General features: G+C 40.3%; 1 protein-coding gene across 1 annotated transcript; it reads right to left on the reverse strand.

Moving 5' to 3' along the window:
- Nucleotides 1–152: 152 nt before the first annotated feature.
- Nucleotides 153–15,469, reverse strand: ccdc15 (coiled-coil domain containing 15). Its single transcript, XM_036524718.1, has 11 exons — nucleotides 15,268–15,469; nucleotides 14,989–15,237; nucleotides 14,392–14,541; nucleotides 13,691–13,894; nucleotides 13,069–13,185; nucleotides 12,804–12,947; nucleotides 12,416–12,535; nucleotides 2,519–2,622; nucleotides 1,974–2,168; nucleotides 1,167–1,315; nucleotides 153–739 (listed from the first exon to the last, which is right to left on the reverse strand). The coding sequence occupies exons 2-11, from the start codon at nucleotides 15,202–15,204 to the stop codon at nucleotides 621–623; spliced, it is 1,518 nt and encodes a 505-aa protein (XP_036380611.1). The 5' UTR covers nucleotides 15,205–15,237; nucleotides 15,268–15,469; the 3' UTR covers nucleotides 153–620.
- Between the last annotated feature and the right edge of the window lie 1,488 nt (nucleotides 15,470–16,957).

The following is a 16,957-nucleotide window of genomic DNA, read 5'->3' on the forward strand; positions in this document are numbered from 1 at the left end:
CTTGATTAAATGAACACTTCCATTTGTTGCACTCTTTGGCTAATTAAATAAATTGTTTCCACAAGTTAATTTAAGCGATAAGTATGACTTGGGTCAATAAAACACACAGAGGAAAAATGGAGCAATTATTGTAACATTTATTGTTATGTGGCTTTTGTGGCATTTGTTGTAAAATGGCATCGATTCACCCTCCATACACAAGCCAAAAAGATGTACACATATTATTAGCTCATGAAGATTGTTTGGACATTTGTTAAAATACTAAAAACATAAAAAAACAAAGTGTTAAAGCAGTATGAAGTGCATGTAGAGAGGCGGAATTTACCGAAACCTGATGAGAATACAAGCAGTTTCCCTACAGCCCTGAGCATTAATGTCTTTCCCAACATCTCATTAAGGCAAATCAACGCTGCTGGTGCAGAGTATCACTGTGTATAAAGTATCACTGTGTCACAAAAACATGCAGCAGTATCTGTAAAGTTAAGCAAAATAGGATATACAGTTCATACAAAAAAATTACTAGCACCTTGTGATCTTTGGCACTCCCAACTTATCAGTATGAATAGCGAATCATTGGGGAGAAAAAAGCTGTGACTTTGTTTCCAGTTTCTCAGAGGGGTCTACTTTCTTGGGGAGACTGCATGCATGGATGCGATCCTCCTGGCAGAGGCCCGGTGGCTGAGGTTCCCATCCTTCAGCTCACAGTTGAACAGCACAGACTGTAGAGCCTGGGCGTAGGCTGCAACAGAATTACACAAATAAACAATTCAGATGATCTGGAATCAGCTGGGAGACTGACGGTTACGAAAATCGACTGCTGGTGCAAAGGAGCCCAAATAGCCTCAAACACCTTTGTTGTGACCAACAGGAAAGTTATTTTTCCCACATGGTTGGTAAAAGGTGGCTGAGGAGATCTCACAACGTTCTGTGAATTACTTCTGGTGCTAGGTTATTATCAGGATTTCAGGGAACATTTTTAACGGTGGTGTGTTACAATTCATGGTATTTTAGATGGGATACATGAAAATGTAAAGGATAAAAAAAACACAATGTAACGTTATAAAACACATTGTAGCCATAGGCGGAAAAAGTTGTGCGAGTGATGTGTTTGCCAGTTAAGATAGAATCCTGCAGATGTCTGCCGTTGAGGTCTGCTGCCTGAGTACCTTTGGGGTTGTTGTAGAAGACACAGTTGTTAGCGCAGGTATCTGGGTGTGAGTCCCAGAAGCTCTCTCCACAGCAACAGAGAGGGGGAAGCTCCACCTTCTCCAGCACCATCCTCTCCTTCATCCTGATGCGCAGAGCCTCGATGAACCTGTGCCGTGGCAGCTGGTATTATTCCCTCAGTCCCCCAACTATCACCTATTTTATACATCTCAGCTGCAGGGTGCCAAGGTGTATTTACCTACAGTCAACTCTCTATAACTATATATCTACTCAATGCATACTCCATATTCTGCAGAGTAGCATGCAGCGGATTCCTTTTTAATCTCATTCACTTTAGGCAGACCTGCTATGTGCACAATCTGGATGAATGCATGACATAACAACAGTCACATGTGTTTATCAGTGGTCGACTGTAACTCATTTACTTTTGTCAGGTAGAAAACACCATCTTATCTGTACTCCTTTTACAAAGAGACTTTCAAACGTCTCTGAAATTTCATTAACTCAGTCTTTTATTGATTTTTCACCTCCTTGTAATATAGTAAGTAATAAATATGGAGAAACTGTCAACAATAAAATAATGTAGGAGGGAAATAATAATAAAATAATTTACATGATATAAAATCAAATTCACATATTAACTGAGACCTTACATGATAACAGAAACATTTCCATGCTATTTCTTTCATGTTTGAAGTGTAAATTAAGATTAAATAAACCTTGCTATGTTACATTCCCCTTGGACAAGGTGACAGACACTAAGGGTTCAGGGAAGCTGGAAACCATGTTTACTCTGTCAGGGGTACCTTCTAGCCTCCTTGTCTTTCTGTGCTCTGTCTCTCCTCTCTAGCTCTTGTGCCTTCTCCATCTCCTTCTGCCTCAATCTCTCCACGGTCAGCCGTTCCCTCTCAGCCAGCTCTTTGCTTTGTTTGTTCAGCTCTTGTAATGTCTCCATCCTTCTCTCCTCTTCCAGCCTCTGCTGCTCTTTGTCAGCCTTAATCCTGGAAAAAAATCAATATGTGTCTAACAGTCACACAAATTAATACATTCAAACTTTTTCATCCAGTACAACATATCATATGTAAAATCAGTGAAGCAATGGCAGCGTTCTGCCAATGTCACCATGTATTTCCTCTAGTTGCCTTTGCACCTGTTCACACATGTAACAGTTCAGTGACTCCTTTCAGATATTTTTGCTTCATTCTTTCATCCTAAGGCAACTAGTCCTATGCATGCACTCTACTCTCACTTCCCTTGAAGGCATACGCAGCTGTGTGGAGAATTAGGCAATGTAAAACCGATGTCAGTAAAAAAGCAAGGAGTGCCACTACATAGTTAAGGTTGGAGTCACCTTGAGATTCTCCTCAGATGTTTCCTGTGACGGCTACGTTCCTTGACTTGCTCTCTCTCGATGTCCATGAAGAGGCGCCGATACATCAGGAACTGAGACTGCCGCTAGAAAAAACATCAAAGGCAGTTGGTATACACTTGTTTAAAATAAACAAAAGAAAAACAAAAAGCTATTAGTCTGCACTGTTTGTGAACCTGCAAATTCTGTGTAATGCCATTAAGAAACAATAAAAAATGATCTGCACAATTAATCTAATATTAATCTAGATTACGATTACGTAATTAGTCACAATCAACTAATTGTGAAAAGTCGCGATTATAGCATTACATTTATGTTAGCAGGCCTACTTCCGTTACTTCAAAGATCACATTTTGTATTTACTAAGTGTTATTAACACAGAACACAGATCACAGATGTGTCTGTTGTGCCCATCAATGCATTGGCAAATCAGAGGCCTACTACTAAAACAACCGGTTCTAATGAGCAAAATTTTAGCAATGTGATCCACATGTGTGGGTAATAAGTTTCATTTCTGTTCACGGTAGCCAGTGAAAATGGGCACGGAAGAAAGTGTAATTGAGGGTCAAGAGGAAAGATTTACCGAAACAGAAAGCATCAACGGTAATTTGGAATTATTTTGGATTCGCTAGCGATGATGTGGAACAGGCAGTCATACTGTGCAAAGAATGCAAAAAGACAGTGGCTGCACCCATGTCAAACACAACAAATTTATTCAGCCATCTAAAATTCTACCACAGGGTGTTGTACGAGCAGTGCATGAACGCTAAGGACGCAGCTCCAAGTTGGAGTTACGTGAGGCCTGTTACACAGACAACCATCACTAACTCAATGTTAAGTGCATCTCCATATCCAGCAGGCTCTCAAAGGCAAACAGAAATAACAGAAGCTATCGTATACTACATAGCAAAAAGACATGGCGCCAATTAACACCGTTTGCAGCGAAGGTTTTAAAAAAGATGATCTGCAGCCTTGATAAAAGGTATGTCATTCCTTCACGCAATCATTCTTCTCAAGTCACATTACCTTCACTGTATTCAAAACTTGAGCAGAAATGGAAATGGATCTGAAAAAAGTAGCACACTACGTAACTACAACTGATTTGTGGTCAAGTAGGACTATGAAACCGTATGTGAGCATAACAGTTCATTATATTGAGGAATTCACGCTGAAAAGCAAGTGCTTGCAAACATCGTAGTTTCCACAAGATCATACTAGAGAGGCGATTTCTCAAGGGTTGAGAGAGGCACTGGCCGCCTGGGGCTTGTAGGACGACCACCAAGTTTGCATCACCACAGACAACGGGGTGAATGCCATAGCTATAAATGGGCCAGGCTCCACTGCTTTGGGCACAGGCTGAACCTAGCAATTGGTGAGTACCCTAATTTTATGTAATTTATACGAAACTAATCATTGTGCTTGATTATTCCTTTACAATATTGGCATACATCATGGAGTAGTTGTCTGATGAGGTGTGGACTACAAGCCTTCTGTATGAGCACACAATGTATTTGGAAAGAGACATTGCTTTTGTTTTGACAGCAATGTGATACTAGACAGATACTCAATTGTAATTACAATTCATTAACAAATACATTTACAAAAAACAATAAAAACTTTTCGAATATCTCTTCATTCTACTGTATATTGACATTTAATGCTATTACATACACATTAGCACTATCAGTTTGCACTTACTTTTTTGTAGCATAATACGTAAGTCATTTGAGATTTATTCCATTATTTTGATTTTAAGCGCCTGACACAAAATTGACATTTTCTAATGTTTTTAGAGAATGCTTTGAAAGATGGACAGATTGACCGTGCTCTGAATATGTGCAAGAAGGTGGTGGGGTGCTTCTCCTATAGCTGGAGACAAAGGAGTGAGCTCTCAGAGGCCCAGAAAGAGCTTAAGATACCTAAGAACAAACTAAAGACAGAATGCCCCACAAGGTGTGGATCAAAGCAAGCAATGATCAACAGGGTGCTGGAGCAGCAGAGTGCCATTGCTTATGTCCTCTCCTTGGACAGAAAGGTCAAACACCTTGTCCCTATGTGGCAGGATATAGTGGTCCTTGAGGCAGTGAACAACTCCCTCTGTCCTCTTGTTGAATTCACTGATGCTCTTTCAGGAGTGTACTATGTCAGTGGATCATTTGTGAAACCTGTCCTCTGCCTATTCAACAGTACAATCTCAGTAGAGAAAGAGGGAGAGACAGACCTCTCAAGATGGCTCAAGAGAAAGATCTGCTACCTGAATGAAAGTATGATGATCCACAGACACAAGAGTTGCCTGACATGGCATCCATTGTAGATCCCAGATTAAAGTTAAGATATGTCAATGAGGACAGAGTTGAGGCTCTCAAGACCAGAGTGACCACTGAGATGGCAAAGATATCTACAGTCATGGTAATTACATAAAGTTGGACAGAAAACTAGATTTACAGATGGAAGGTTTTAAATATTACTTGTACTTACTTAGGCCTTAATTTTAATTAATCGACACATTTTCATATAGTATTGAAATAGACTTTAAATTGTGACTTTTCTTTAAAAGACCGCTCAAAAATCTGTGACTGTGAACATGGAAGCAGATTACCAAGGTCAGAATGCACCAGCACCAAAGAAGAACAAGAAAACCTTGGGCAGCTTCTTGAGGCAGGTGATGACCACAGAGCATCATCTGCCCTCTCTTTGTACCAAGACCTGGCTTCTGAGCTTCAGTCTATCTACTCTTTCCTGCCCTTGACCTGGTGGATGGAACAGAGGGCAATTCCCAAGCCTCTGTAAGCTAGCACAAAAGTATTTGTGCATACCTGCCACAAGTTCCCCCTCTGAAAGGGACTTCACTAGCACTGGAAGAAACATTGTAACTTGTTTGCATTCTTCCTTGAAGCCAGAGAGTGTTGATAGGCTTGTGTTCCTGGTCAAAAAACCTTTAAACAGCAAAGTCAATTGTTATTATGTTAAAAGAACTGTTGTACTATTTTTAAATGCATAATTGCTATGGCAAGTGTATACTTTATGTTTGCATATGTTGTTCTGTCTTGGCCTTTGTGATTTTGTGACGTGTTGAACAGTTGTTTTTTGATGCTGCCAAGTTGACCATTTAGGCCTTGTGTTGATAATCTAGTAATGTTTCAAACAGCAATAAAGTACTTTAAAGTTCTCAGCCTGTTTTGTTTTGGTTGTGTATATAGAGAATATAGCATGTAGTTCCCCTACGCAAAATAGGTATTTCATGTAATTCTATTAATCGAAATTAATAACTGCAATTACAACAATAAGGGAAATAATCTACAATTATGATTTTTGCTATAATTGTGCAGCCCTATATGATCTGCTATACTAATATTAACACTAATATCCCTCACTGTGATGGATCAGAGGCCATGGAGTACTACTTTGGGGAAGTTGATGTGTCCCATTATTGAAGAACACCCACCAGCTTGTATAAGTGCACTGTTACTGCCACACAGATATGTGTAGGGAGCTTTTTTCTATACGCATTGGGCCACACTGCATGCATATCTCCCTCTTTTGCTTCTTATGCCCATTGCGTGCAACACTTTGTATGAGGTACAAGTTGCAAAGCAACTGTTGCAAAACAAATCCACTGGATCCAGCAGCCCTCAGGATACTGCAGTGCTTATTTGCTTTTAAATAAAGATAAATGGACATGTTGACATGGAATTGCTGCCTTTCCTTTGTAACAGTCAGCAGTCTTCCTGCTTCAGGGAGTATTCTCTTGACAAGGCTAACTTTTATGGCTCTCTGTATGAGTGTATGTGATGCTTTATGGTAAGTGGCTTATCTAATCGGACGTGCTTTAATCCAAGTGATAGCTTTTGGCACTCTTGTGAGCATTCTCCTCCAGGTTCTCCTTCTTTGTGAATTAACAGGTCATTCAGTCAAAGCTACAGTGTCTGGCTGCTTCATGAGTATGTTTTACTAGAATCTCCTTTGGTTTCCGAGAAGATGTATGCTTGTTTGTCCCTATAATGAGCAACCTTTGCACACAGACATGTTAGTCACTTTGTGAAAGGAGTGCTGATGCCCTCTGTCTTGTGAGGTGACAGAGTATTGAACTTTGTTGTATAGCCCAGTGCCTTTCATCCTGTGATGCAGAATGCAACATTAATTAGACAACCATTTTCTCAGGATGAAAGAAAGAGAAAACATGCGTTGAAAGCAATTGAAGGTGTGTATGCGCAGTGTCCTTTGAAGAATGCGAGTTGATGTAAGTCTATATATGTGTACACATATTCAAGTTAGCATGTCTGACAGAAAAAAATATGAGTTAAGAAGGCAACACTGCACCTCGTTATACAGCCCAATGATTGTCTTTCAGATAACAAGGTTACTTAGCAACCCTTTTGTTCCAGAAACTACCTGTAGCTATACTCATACAAATTAGCCTTACTGATTATTCAAAGGGACTAACAGGAATAACTGTTTAAATTCCAAAAAGCTATCACTTAGAATCTCTAAGGCAGAATGTCTGCGATTTTCCAGCTAAATTCGAGCTAAAAATGACCTTACATTATGCAAGACATGTTTCAGGGAAAAGGGTTCCACATTCTAGGCTCAATAAAAAGCAGAAACAGCAGCTGACAAAAAAAAAGTACTCAAAGCAAACACAAAAAGAAGAACTCAATTCTGTTTCTAGTTACTCACCATTTTTCCCACAAGAATCAAAGATACAGCCAAAGCACGCGCATATCTTAGCAACAGCTCTAAAATTAAAAATAATTTTCCAGATCCCTGCCCCATAATAAAAGGTTGACTAATTTGTCAGACGAGCTTGCTGGAATGTAGCCAAAAAGAAGACTTAAAATAAAAATCACAATCTGCCAGAATTTGCAGTAATTTACTATGCATGTTTGTTAGTATATGAAACTGCTCATTGAGTAGAATAATGTAGACATATGATCCAGTAAATCAACTTACAACTGTCAGAGGAGGTATTATATAAACTGCCAAATGTTTAATTGTGTGTTTGAAGGAATCACTAGGACATATTGTCCTACATAATATTCTAGTGGTTTTCCACAACAGGTTTTCCACTCAACAATACGCATCTGCCACATACTAACCACCTATACTAAACAGGACCATTGACTCTTTCCATCTAAGGATTCTGGGCAAAGCTTGCGACCACCTCTCTATATCATGTGACCACACTGCTTTTTCTCATGCTGCGCAGTAGTGTCAGACACAAAGAAAGGAGGAATGGGATTATATACAGAGTTAGAGAGATAAGAAGGCAGACAGCAACTCCAATAGTGATATTAAGAGCACCTGTAATGCACACACATACATAATGCAAACATGCAACCACACATTGCATTTTCTTTAAGAAATACACACAAATCTAGTTATTAGTGTGGTTGCCCAAAGGGCAAGCATACTACTGTTCTTGTTCAGAACAGTAATCAGACAGCAACTCCAATAGTGATATTAACCCTCCTGTTATGTTTGGGGTCAATTTGACCCCATTCAATGTTTAACGTCTCTAAATAAATGCTCAACATCATTTTTTTTGCTTCATATTTAATGACTTTTCCTAATTTAATAGGGACAACTGGGTAAACACAAAATTAACATGATGATATGTTTTTAATGCCCTGTACTCATGTTGTACGCATTGGTGTTGTTTGGGGTCAATTTGACCCCAGGCTGTTTTAGCTGTATAAAACATATAAGAAATATCAACATTTTACACACATTTGTTTTACTTGTTTTGGATGATATTGAGGACACTGCAACATGCAATTTTATAATATAATTTTATAATATAATATAAGACTTCCCTCTGTTTTAGGGCCATAACCTATCATAATAATGCCTGTAGTAGTGCGAGAACCACGGACAGTTCACATGACATGGGGGAGGGGAAAACATAATTTCCATGAGAACTTTGATATATCCCGTGCTGTGAGGGAGGGGAACTATGGTTCCCACACATGTGTCTGCGCATGATAGTAGAGGAGGTGCAAGCATATAAAAGCTTGCACAGCATCCTTCAAAACCATTCCTCTTGGTGCTCTGTGTGCTCTCTCTTTATGCTCTCTCTCTCTATTGAAAATGAACTCTAAGCAAAAGTTTTCTGCCAATGAGGTTTTGTCACAGCTGTTTGCCAGTGAGAGTGACATAGAGGAGACTGTATATGAGACAGAGGATAACGTTGAGGAGGACCCTGATTATGAGGCATCCTCCTCTGATGAGAATGAGACTCTAAGTGTTGACCCTCCTGTATCTCAACCACCAGAAGGCATGTTACCTTCAAAAAATGGAAAATTATTATGGTCCCTTTCCCCACTTGAATGACAGGGTAGACTTAGTGCTGCTGATGTTATCAGGATGGTTTCAGGCCCTACCAGATACGCTGTCAGCCATGCCCAAGACATAAAACTAGCATTTGAGCTCTTGATAATCAATTGAAAAGGATATACTGGAGATGACAAACTTGGAGGAGAGGCGTGTGTATAGGGGCAGTTGGAAACACTTGGATGTGACCCACTTGCAAGCCTATATTGGGTTGCTCATTTTGGCAGGAGCTTACAAGTCAAAAGGCGAAGCAACAGCAAGCTTTTGGAATGCTGACACTGGAAGGGCAATATCTCCAGCAACTATGTCTCTACAGAAATTTCATCCTTTCTCCCGTGTCATACGCTTTGATGACAGAGAAACAAGGCAGGGCCGACGAGAGCGTGACAAACTCGCAGCAATACGGGATGTATGGGACAAGTGGGTTCAGCGATTACCTCTTCTTTACAATCCAGGCCCCCACATGACTATGGATGAATGTCTGAGTGCATTTCGTAATAACAAAAAATCTGTACTTAGAAATAATATAAAGGCCTTAACATACCAAAAAGATCTTTCTCTTCAATTTTAGGTTAATCAGTGAGATTTTATGGTGATTGTCATGTTTTTCCATAGTTGCATAATAGGTATTCTACATGTATAGGGGTGGGGGGTGGGGGGTGGGGGGTTATTTAAAGCCTATTTATGTAGTCAACAAAGAAACATAAAGTACCTGACACATAAATTTGGGTAGCAATTTTAATTTCCACCATTTTCTGGAGGTTTGAATTGCTGGGGTCAAATTGACCCCAAACATAACGGATGTTAGTAAATTTGAACATAACAGGAGGGTTAAGAGCAGCTGTAATGCACACACATACATAATGCAAACATGCAACCACACATTGCATTTTCTTTAGGAAATACACACAAATCTAGTTATTATTAGTGTGGTTGCCCAAAGGGCAAGCATACTACTGCTCTTGTTTCCCTTATAATTATTATTATTCTGGCTCTAACTGCGTCTCTACAAACACCAAACCAAAGCCAAAACGACCAGTTCGTTCACCATTGGTGTGCCTCAATTTTTTAAAAAATACATTTTTTACCCCATTCACAAAGAGAGGAATTTAGTGTGGGCCAAAGGCCCAGTTTCTCAACTGCCGTATCTCTGTGAATACTGCCTCTACATGCATAAAAATACATCAAAACAGAGCTACACTTGTGCAGATTCTCACACTCATCAGTTCAGAGAAATGCTGAAGTTTTTGAATTATGAGCCTTTGTTCCATGTTTGGTATCCCCTTGCTCTAACCAGATTAACATGATATTTAAATTGTTGCAACAGAGCTAATCAGAGAGACGTTCTGTGAACTTGCTCCTCTGTGCACTTTCAACGGTTACGCCATTCCCTGAGACTTAATTAAATACCGGTGTTTCCAATAGAACTAGTGTCAAATCGCCTTTAGCTCAACTGGTAACAACGCTGGCTGTAAGACTGAGCAGAGAGATCAGGGTTCAAAATTCGCTTCCACATATAGCCGTACGTCCATCAATTCTGCCTCTACACGCACAAATTATACCTCAAAATAGAGCTTGTACACATTCTAACCATGTCTTCACTTCAGTCATGACAGCTTAAAAAAATCGCTAATTTTACCCCCGTTCAAAACTAAAGGTGAGAACAGTGAGAGTATTTCACTTCCACGTTTGAAAAATACTTTTGTTAAACAACCGTATCTCCGCCAATTCTGATCCTACACGCATAAATGTACACTTGTGCACATTCTAACCAAGCTGTGATTAACGGTTTTTGAATTATGAACCGAAATAGGCGCCCAGTTCAATATTTGCTCTAAGTCATGTAAACACAGCTGTGTCAGACACAGAGGGGAGGGAGACCGCACACGGCAACTTGAATAGCGCATCGGCTGAATAATGCACACAGGCAACCACACTTCGCATTTTCTTCAGAAAATGACAGAGATCTAATCTAGTTATTATTATTGCCATTATTATTATTAGTTTATTATTTATTCTTCTTCTAGCTGTAACTGCATCTAAATAATTTGCTCTACGGACACCAAACCAACGCCAAATCGACCGGTTCGTGCACCATTGGTGTGCTTGTACTTTTATAAATTTATAGTTTTAACAATATTTTAAAAAAATGCTCTAATTTGACCCCCAGTAAAAATGGTCTCAAATGACAGTTGGTTGATGCATTTTGGTTGCTTGGCAACATTCCAAATGTTCTTGTATTCCTGGAGTAGTATTATGAGACAGAGCAATTCCTCTTTCAAAACCACACACGAACGAACACACACACACGCACGAACAGACATGCATGCACAAAAAACAGACATAGACACACACGAGAACACAGACACACACGCGCGTACCGTCAATAATGCACACTTCGCATTTTCTTCAGAAAATGCACACAAATCTAGTTATTTGTTCTTCTTCTAGCTCTAACTGTGCTTACACCGTTCGCACTACAGACACCAAATCAACGCCAAATTAACCGGCTTGTTCATCACTGATGTGCTTGTACTTTTGTAATTTGAAAGATTTAAAAAAAAAAAAAAAAAACTGCTGTAAATTTACCCTCATTCAAAAGTATAGAAGCGAACAGCAGGAGGATTTCAAGCCCGGCTTTGAACTATGTTTTTTTACACAGCCGCTATCTCCTTGAATTCTGGCTCTACCGCCATAAATTATAGTATACAAAATGTAGGAAAAATTGTGCAGATTCTCATTCTGCCTTCAGTTCAGCGCTGTGATGAACAGTTTTTGAGTTATGAGCCTAAATATTTGTGATATTAGTGATATTAATCCCTTCGCACATACTGTACGGTCAATAATGCAAGCAGGCAGCCACACATTGAATTTTCCTCAGGAAATGCACACAAAACTAGTTTTTCTTTCATTGTGTCATTGCAGCGCAGTGATTCACATTATTTTTTTCACCAAAACAAAGAAAATCCCCAAAATAAGGGAAGGGGAGAAGTACCTGTATAATTAAATGTGAAAAGCATCTATTGCATGTGTGGTCTGTGTTATGCAGGAAAAACATAACCTACATATTATTATCTCTGAGGACATAAAAATGCATTGAAGAAGACCTAAAGGCCCTCTGTAACAACTGGCAATGAACCCTTTTACTATAGCATTATTACTTTAATTGGTGGTGGGACTGATAAGGTCTTTTATTGATTTTTTTTTTCATCTGGATATATACATGTAATAAGGAAATCCCTAAACATTGATGATTGTGTTCCAGTAACTGTGTTTAACTGTGTTTGAACCACACCTCATGCACTGATGACTTCCTGGTAACCAGAACACATAGCATAATTGCATTAATTTCTCTAATGAGCGAGACATATTTGAAATGATCCAGTATATGCTGTGAATGCATGGCAACAACAATTTCAATATGAAGAGACATACGTGGTGAGTGTCTCTAGATTTTTCTTGGGTATTTGAACCCAGAAATACAGACTTACACAACAGGTGTACTGAGAACAGGTGAAATGTGACACCCAGGTGTGAGTGTGTGTGTACCTGTCTCTTCAATTCCTCCTTATCCTCTCCAGGCCACAGTACCTGGGAAGCTCTGTAGTCAGTACCGAATGCAGGACTGTGACCTGTGGGGTACGGCTCTCTGTGCAGCCTGTGACACACCTAGAGCACACACACACCAGCAAACACAGTGGTTAATCAGAGCTGTGGAGGCGGAGTATGTGAGCCATGAGCACAGTGTAAGTATAGTAGTTTAGCTGGAGCCAAATGCACGATAAGAATGACAAGACCATCCTCCTGAACTTCCTTAACAAACAGGTAATGTGCTCCCAGATCTCAGAAACACAATCCTCCCAATTAGACTGTGAGATCACCTGACAAATACAGTGCTGGGCACACTGTCCTCAGTGGACACGGGTGGCATACTGACCGGGCCACTGTGGAAAGTCACCGCCTTGCCACTCTCCGAGGACCCGGGATGCTGCAGGCCAAGCGGCCGGTCGTGCTGACCAATCAAAGGGATCTCCTCCTCTTCTTCCTCCCCAGCTGAAGGCTGCAGGCAAGACGCCGGCTTCTGTGCAGTGACATGAGGAAGAGGAGTGTCACCCCGTGGCATACTGTATGCCACTTTATCAGGCACAGAACACACAACCTGATGCTGGGAAAAAGCACATTTCACACAAGGCCAGACTCACGTCTGTTGTTGGGGAGACCTTCCAGATGCCCCCTGGCAGCTCGGATACCAGCTCCCCGGTAGGCATCGTCTGACAGGATGCCAGTCTGCGCCGCACCTGTTTGGCCACTTTGCTGAGCTGAAAAACGAGGGCGCTTTGTAACAGTCAGCAATGTGGCCACACATAGGATGGCAATGTTGTGCAGCAGTTAAAGAACCAGGTTTGGGATGACACAATTACACTTTCCAGGTGGGGCCCTGCCATTGAACTCTTGAGCAAGGCATTTAACCTAAAATGTTGTAATAAACATCCAGTGGTAGGGGTGGATAACATGTACAAACAGTCATCGGATGTACATGCCCTTACTCATATGTGCTAAACACAGAAATAATCTCTCCTCCTAAAAACAGAGAAACACAAGATGAAAGGAAAGTTTTAAGCTTAACCTGCTAAAACTATTTCGATAAATCATACAATTTATACAACCCCATATTTACTGAAACAATTCAGAATAAATTTGTGGTTCAACAGCAGTACCCCATGTGGGAGTCAAACCCACAACCTTGTGGTTGCCAGCTCAGTCCCTGCACAAACACCAGACAGGTTAGGATTTGTCTCAGTGAGCAGAGCCTTGCCTCCCCACCTGGTGCTCCTGCTGCTGTCCCGTCTCAACAAAGCTCTCGCCATCCCCATCGCTGGCCTCAAGACCCTGGGTGGTCACCCAACGGAACCCCGGACTGCAGATTGCTAGCTCCCCCTGTGGGCGGGTGAGGGCCCCGCTCTGCCCGGGGCTGTGGTGCCGGGATGTCCCTCCAGACTGCTGCAGCACCCTCCCCTCAAGCTCCACCTGCAGGAAGAGACGGACCATCACAAACCTCCCCCTCACAGAGATCTGCCCACATTGCCCACGGTACATCACCTACCCGGCACATTCTAAGGGCTGCTGAAATTTGATAGGGGAACACATTCTGGACTAGCTGTCACCTGACTGATGTGCATGTAAGTTAGAAAATGTGACACAGATTTATATTTGCTGTTGTTCCTACTACCTGGTTATTATTCAATAAATTAGAAAATAACCTTATCCTTTACAACTGTCAGTTGAACAGACACATTCCTAACCTTGCTCAAGGCTACACCTGTCAGGTCCAACCTTACTACTAAAAAAGAATAGAGTCCACATACTATTCTGATTTCTTGTGGTGAACTTTAATACAAAGCCTAACAGGTCAGAGGTCCATGCTCTAACCTGCCTCATAAGGAATAGAGCTGGTGTAATACCAGTGTTGTTGCCAGAGTCAGCTGTGACTGAAATGACTGCTGTAACAGCTGTGTCTTTCTCACCGCTTGGCTGGTTTGCTGCAGTTGCTGCCTTCTTCGATCACGGGCATGCTGCGCCACGCGTCTCCGCACCGCGTCCTGAAACCTGCGCAGATTTTCATCCTTCTCCTTGTACAGCGCCCCCTGCTGTTCCTCCGTCAGCACCGCTCTGATCTGCATAAAACACCGCTGGAGTTGAGGGACTGTGTATCTGTATGGATTACTGTACACTTCATCTACTGACCAAAACACTGTCGTCTACTCAATGAAACCCTCTTTTTAAATGAACCTCTAAAGAAAACATTTATCGATTGGTGTAAAACCTAACAGTGACCACCTATATTAAGTGAAATCTTAACATTTCGCGAAATCATATTCATTTACTGTACATGGACAGCTAGCTGGCTCGAGAAAAGTTATTGTATTATTATTAAGTTTTGTATCATTTAATGCTTTAATGTGGCTAACTAGCAATACAAGTCCGCTCTGCAAGGTGGCTGATTGGTATGATTAAATACAGAGATCATAACACGAACACGACACAGAAAGAACATGATCAGACGAAATTGCTAGGCAAGTGCACTGCGTGAGTAGCTACACAATAAGCTACGGACTACTTACAGCAGGATGTTCCTGACACTCCTGTCCGCTTTCCACCCACGCACCCACTGGCATCACTGCCTGATTCCTCTCGGCTAAAACTCGGTGATCAGCTAACGTTATTAGTCTCAGAGTTTTGGGTTTAGCTGGTCGGATCGGGACGGGGTTGTTCTTCAGCTTTGATACTTGCGCCATATCTTTGGTGGTGCTCTTTGATGTACTCTGTCTTCGATTCATTTTTGTAAACGCTACGTTGGCTAGCTAGCTAGACTAGGATGCTAGCTACTGTAAGTAGCTAGCTGGCTTCCTGACGACGTAATTAGCCTATAACGCTGTTGTTTGAGATTACAGCTAGCAGTCAAATCTGCAACAAAATGTTCAGAATGCATCAGCACAGGCGGCTTAAAAGACAAAACACCACCGTCAAAATATACACATCTTTTTACCCTTGTGGTAGCTAACATTAACGAAATGTCAACTACTCGTTTCTCATTTTCAGGCACACAGGTCGTCTTTCCAAACTGCCAATTCAAACGTTTGTTGATAATGACGCCAGCGTCTTCGCAACCGCCTTGGACCCGCCTGCTACAATTTGATTGGTTATACTTTGAAAATGTATATTGTCAATCGCTATAAAATATGCCAATCAACTGTTCGACCTATGGTGTTATTGGAAATACATTCCTCAGGGAAACTTTTTCTTGAGATAATTACTTCCGGAAAAAAACGTACTAGCCTGGTACGGCCAGGGTAATCTCAGTGGTAGCGAAGCAGAGAGGTGGGCAGTATCGATTTTACATTTTGTTTCATATCACAAGTTTGTGCTTAGTAAACATGAGAAACATGAACAGCAAACATAACTTAACTCCACTCTCTTAACAATGATTTTAATATGCTCAAAAAGAGCTCAGAACATGCCAAATTGGGTGTACATTTTCGAGGACTAATGTTAAAATAATATAATACTGTATTAACCAGCACACGTGGTCTGTTATCTGCAGGAAGATTATACAAATGTGCACTGCTTTGTCTATGCATAAGCATGCACTGACCATCTAATTCCTTGATTCTTTCACAAAGCTTGCATTAAAAAGAAATGCAGCCACTGAACAAAGGCCCAACTGTCTAATATGAATCAGACATTCTGTTCCTCTGGGAAAAGAGAATACTAAAGAATGCAATATTAACACAAGGACACTATTATATAAAGCACGGTCAATATTATGCCAGAAAAATTTCAAGTCTGGATTGTTGTGTTCAAGCATTAATACTTGTTTTCTTTTTCCCTTTATAATTATTCAGGTTTTTTTATTTTTTTTTTTTTTTGGTTTTGAAGTGCAAGCACACTGTTTCAAAATAGTGTGTAAAGTATGAGTTAAGTTTGTAATTTATTCAACTATCTGTTTACTTTACACTGTAAGGCAAGTCATGCAACTGAACTGACTTGTGTGACTGACACACAAAATAGCAGCTTGTCTCACCTCTCTTGTTTGAAGATGGCATTAGACCTACTATAGAAACAGGCTTACTTCAGTGTAAATAACCACACTGTTATGTTAAGAAAGCACCAAAATCAAGTGTTACAACTTCCATCAAAGTCATAGCATTAAAGTCATCACAATACTTTACTCCTTTTTATTCAGTTTCTTTGAACCTTTACATGTTTTGTAATTGTTCTCTAAATAACTCTTTACATCAAAATAATAAAAAATGAGATAATTACATCATTTTTCCATCAACACACTCAAGATACAGAACAGTAAATTAGTTGTATTAAAAAGGACAAAAACAATGACAATAAAATATAAACTCACAAAAAATCCCATAACAAATACTATTTATGTACAGATCATATACAGTATATTTTTACATATCGTCCAGACAATAAAGGCTCATAATGTAAAAGCATTCATGGTGTAAATTATAGTAATGCAAAAATAATGCATACTTGATCCACTTATTTGCATAATATTGATTTGGGATTTTTTTT

The sequence above is a fragment of the Megalops cyprinoides genome, chromosome 3 (assembly GCF_013368585.1).
Source record: "Megalops cyprinoides isolate fMegCyp1 chromosome 3, fMegCyp1.pri, whole genome shotgun sequence".
Taxonomy (NCBI): domain Eukaryota; kingdom Metazoa; phylum Chordata; class Actinopteri; order Elopiformes; family Megalopidae; genus Megalops; species Megalops cyprinoides.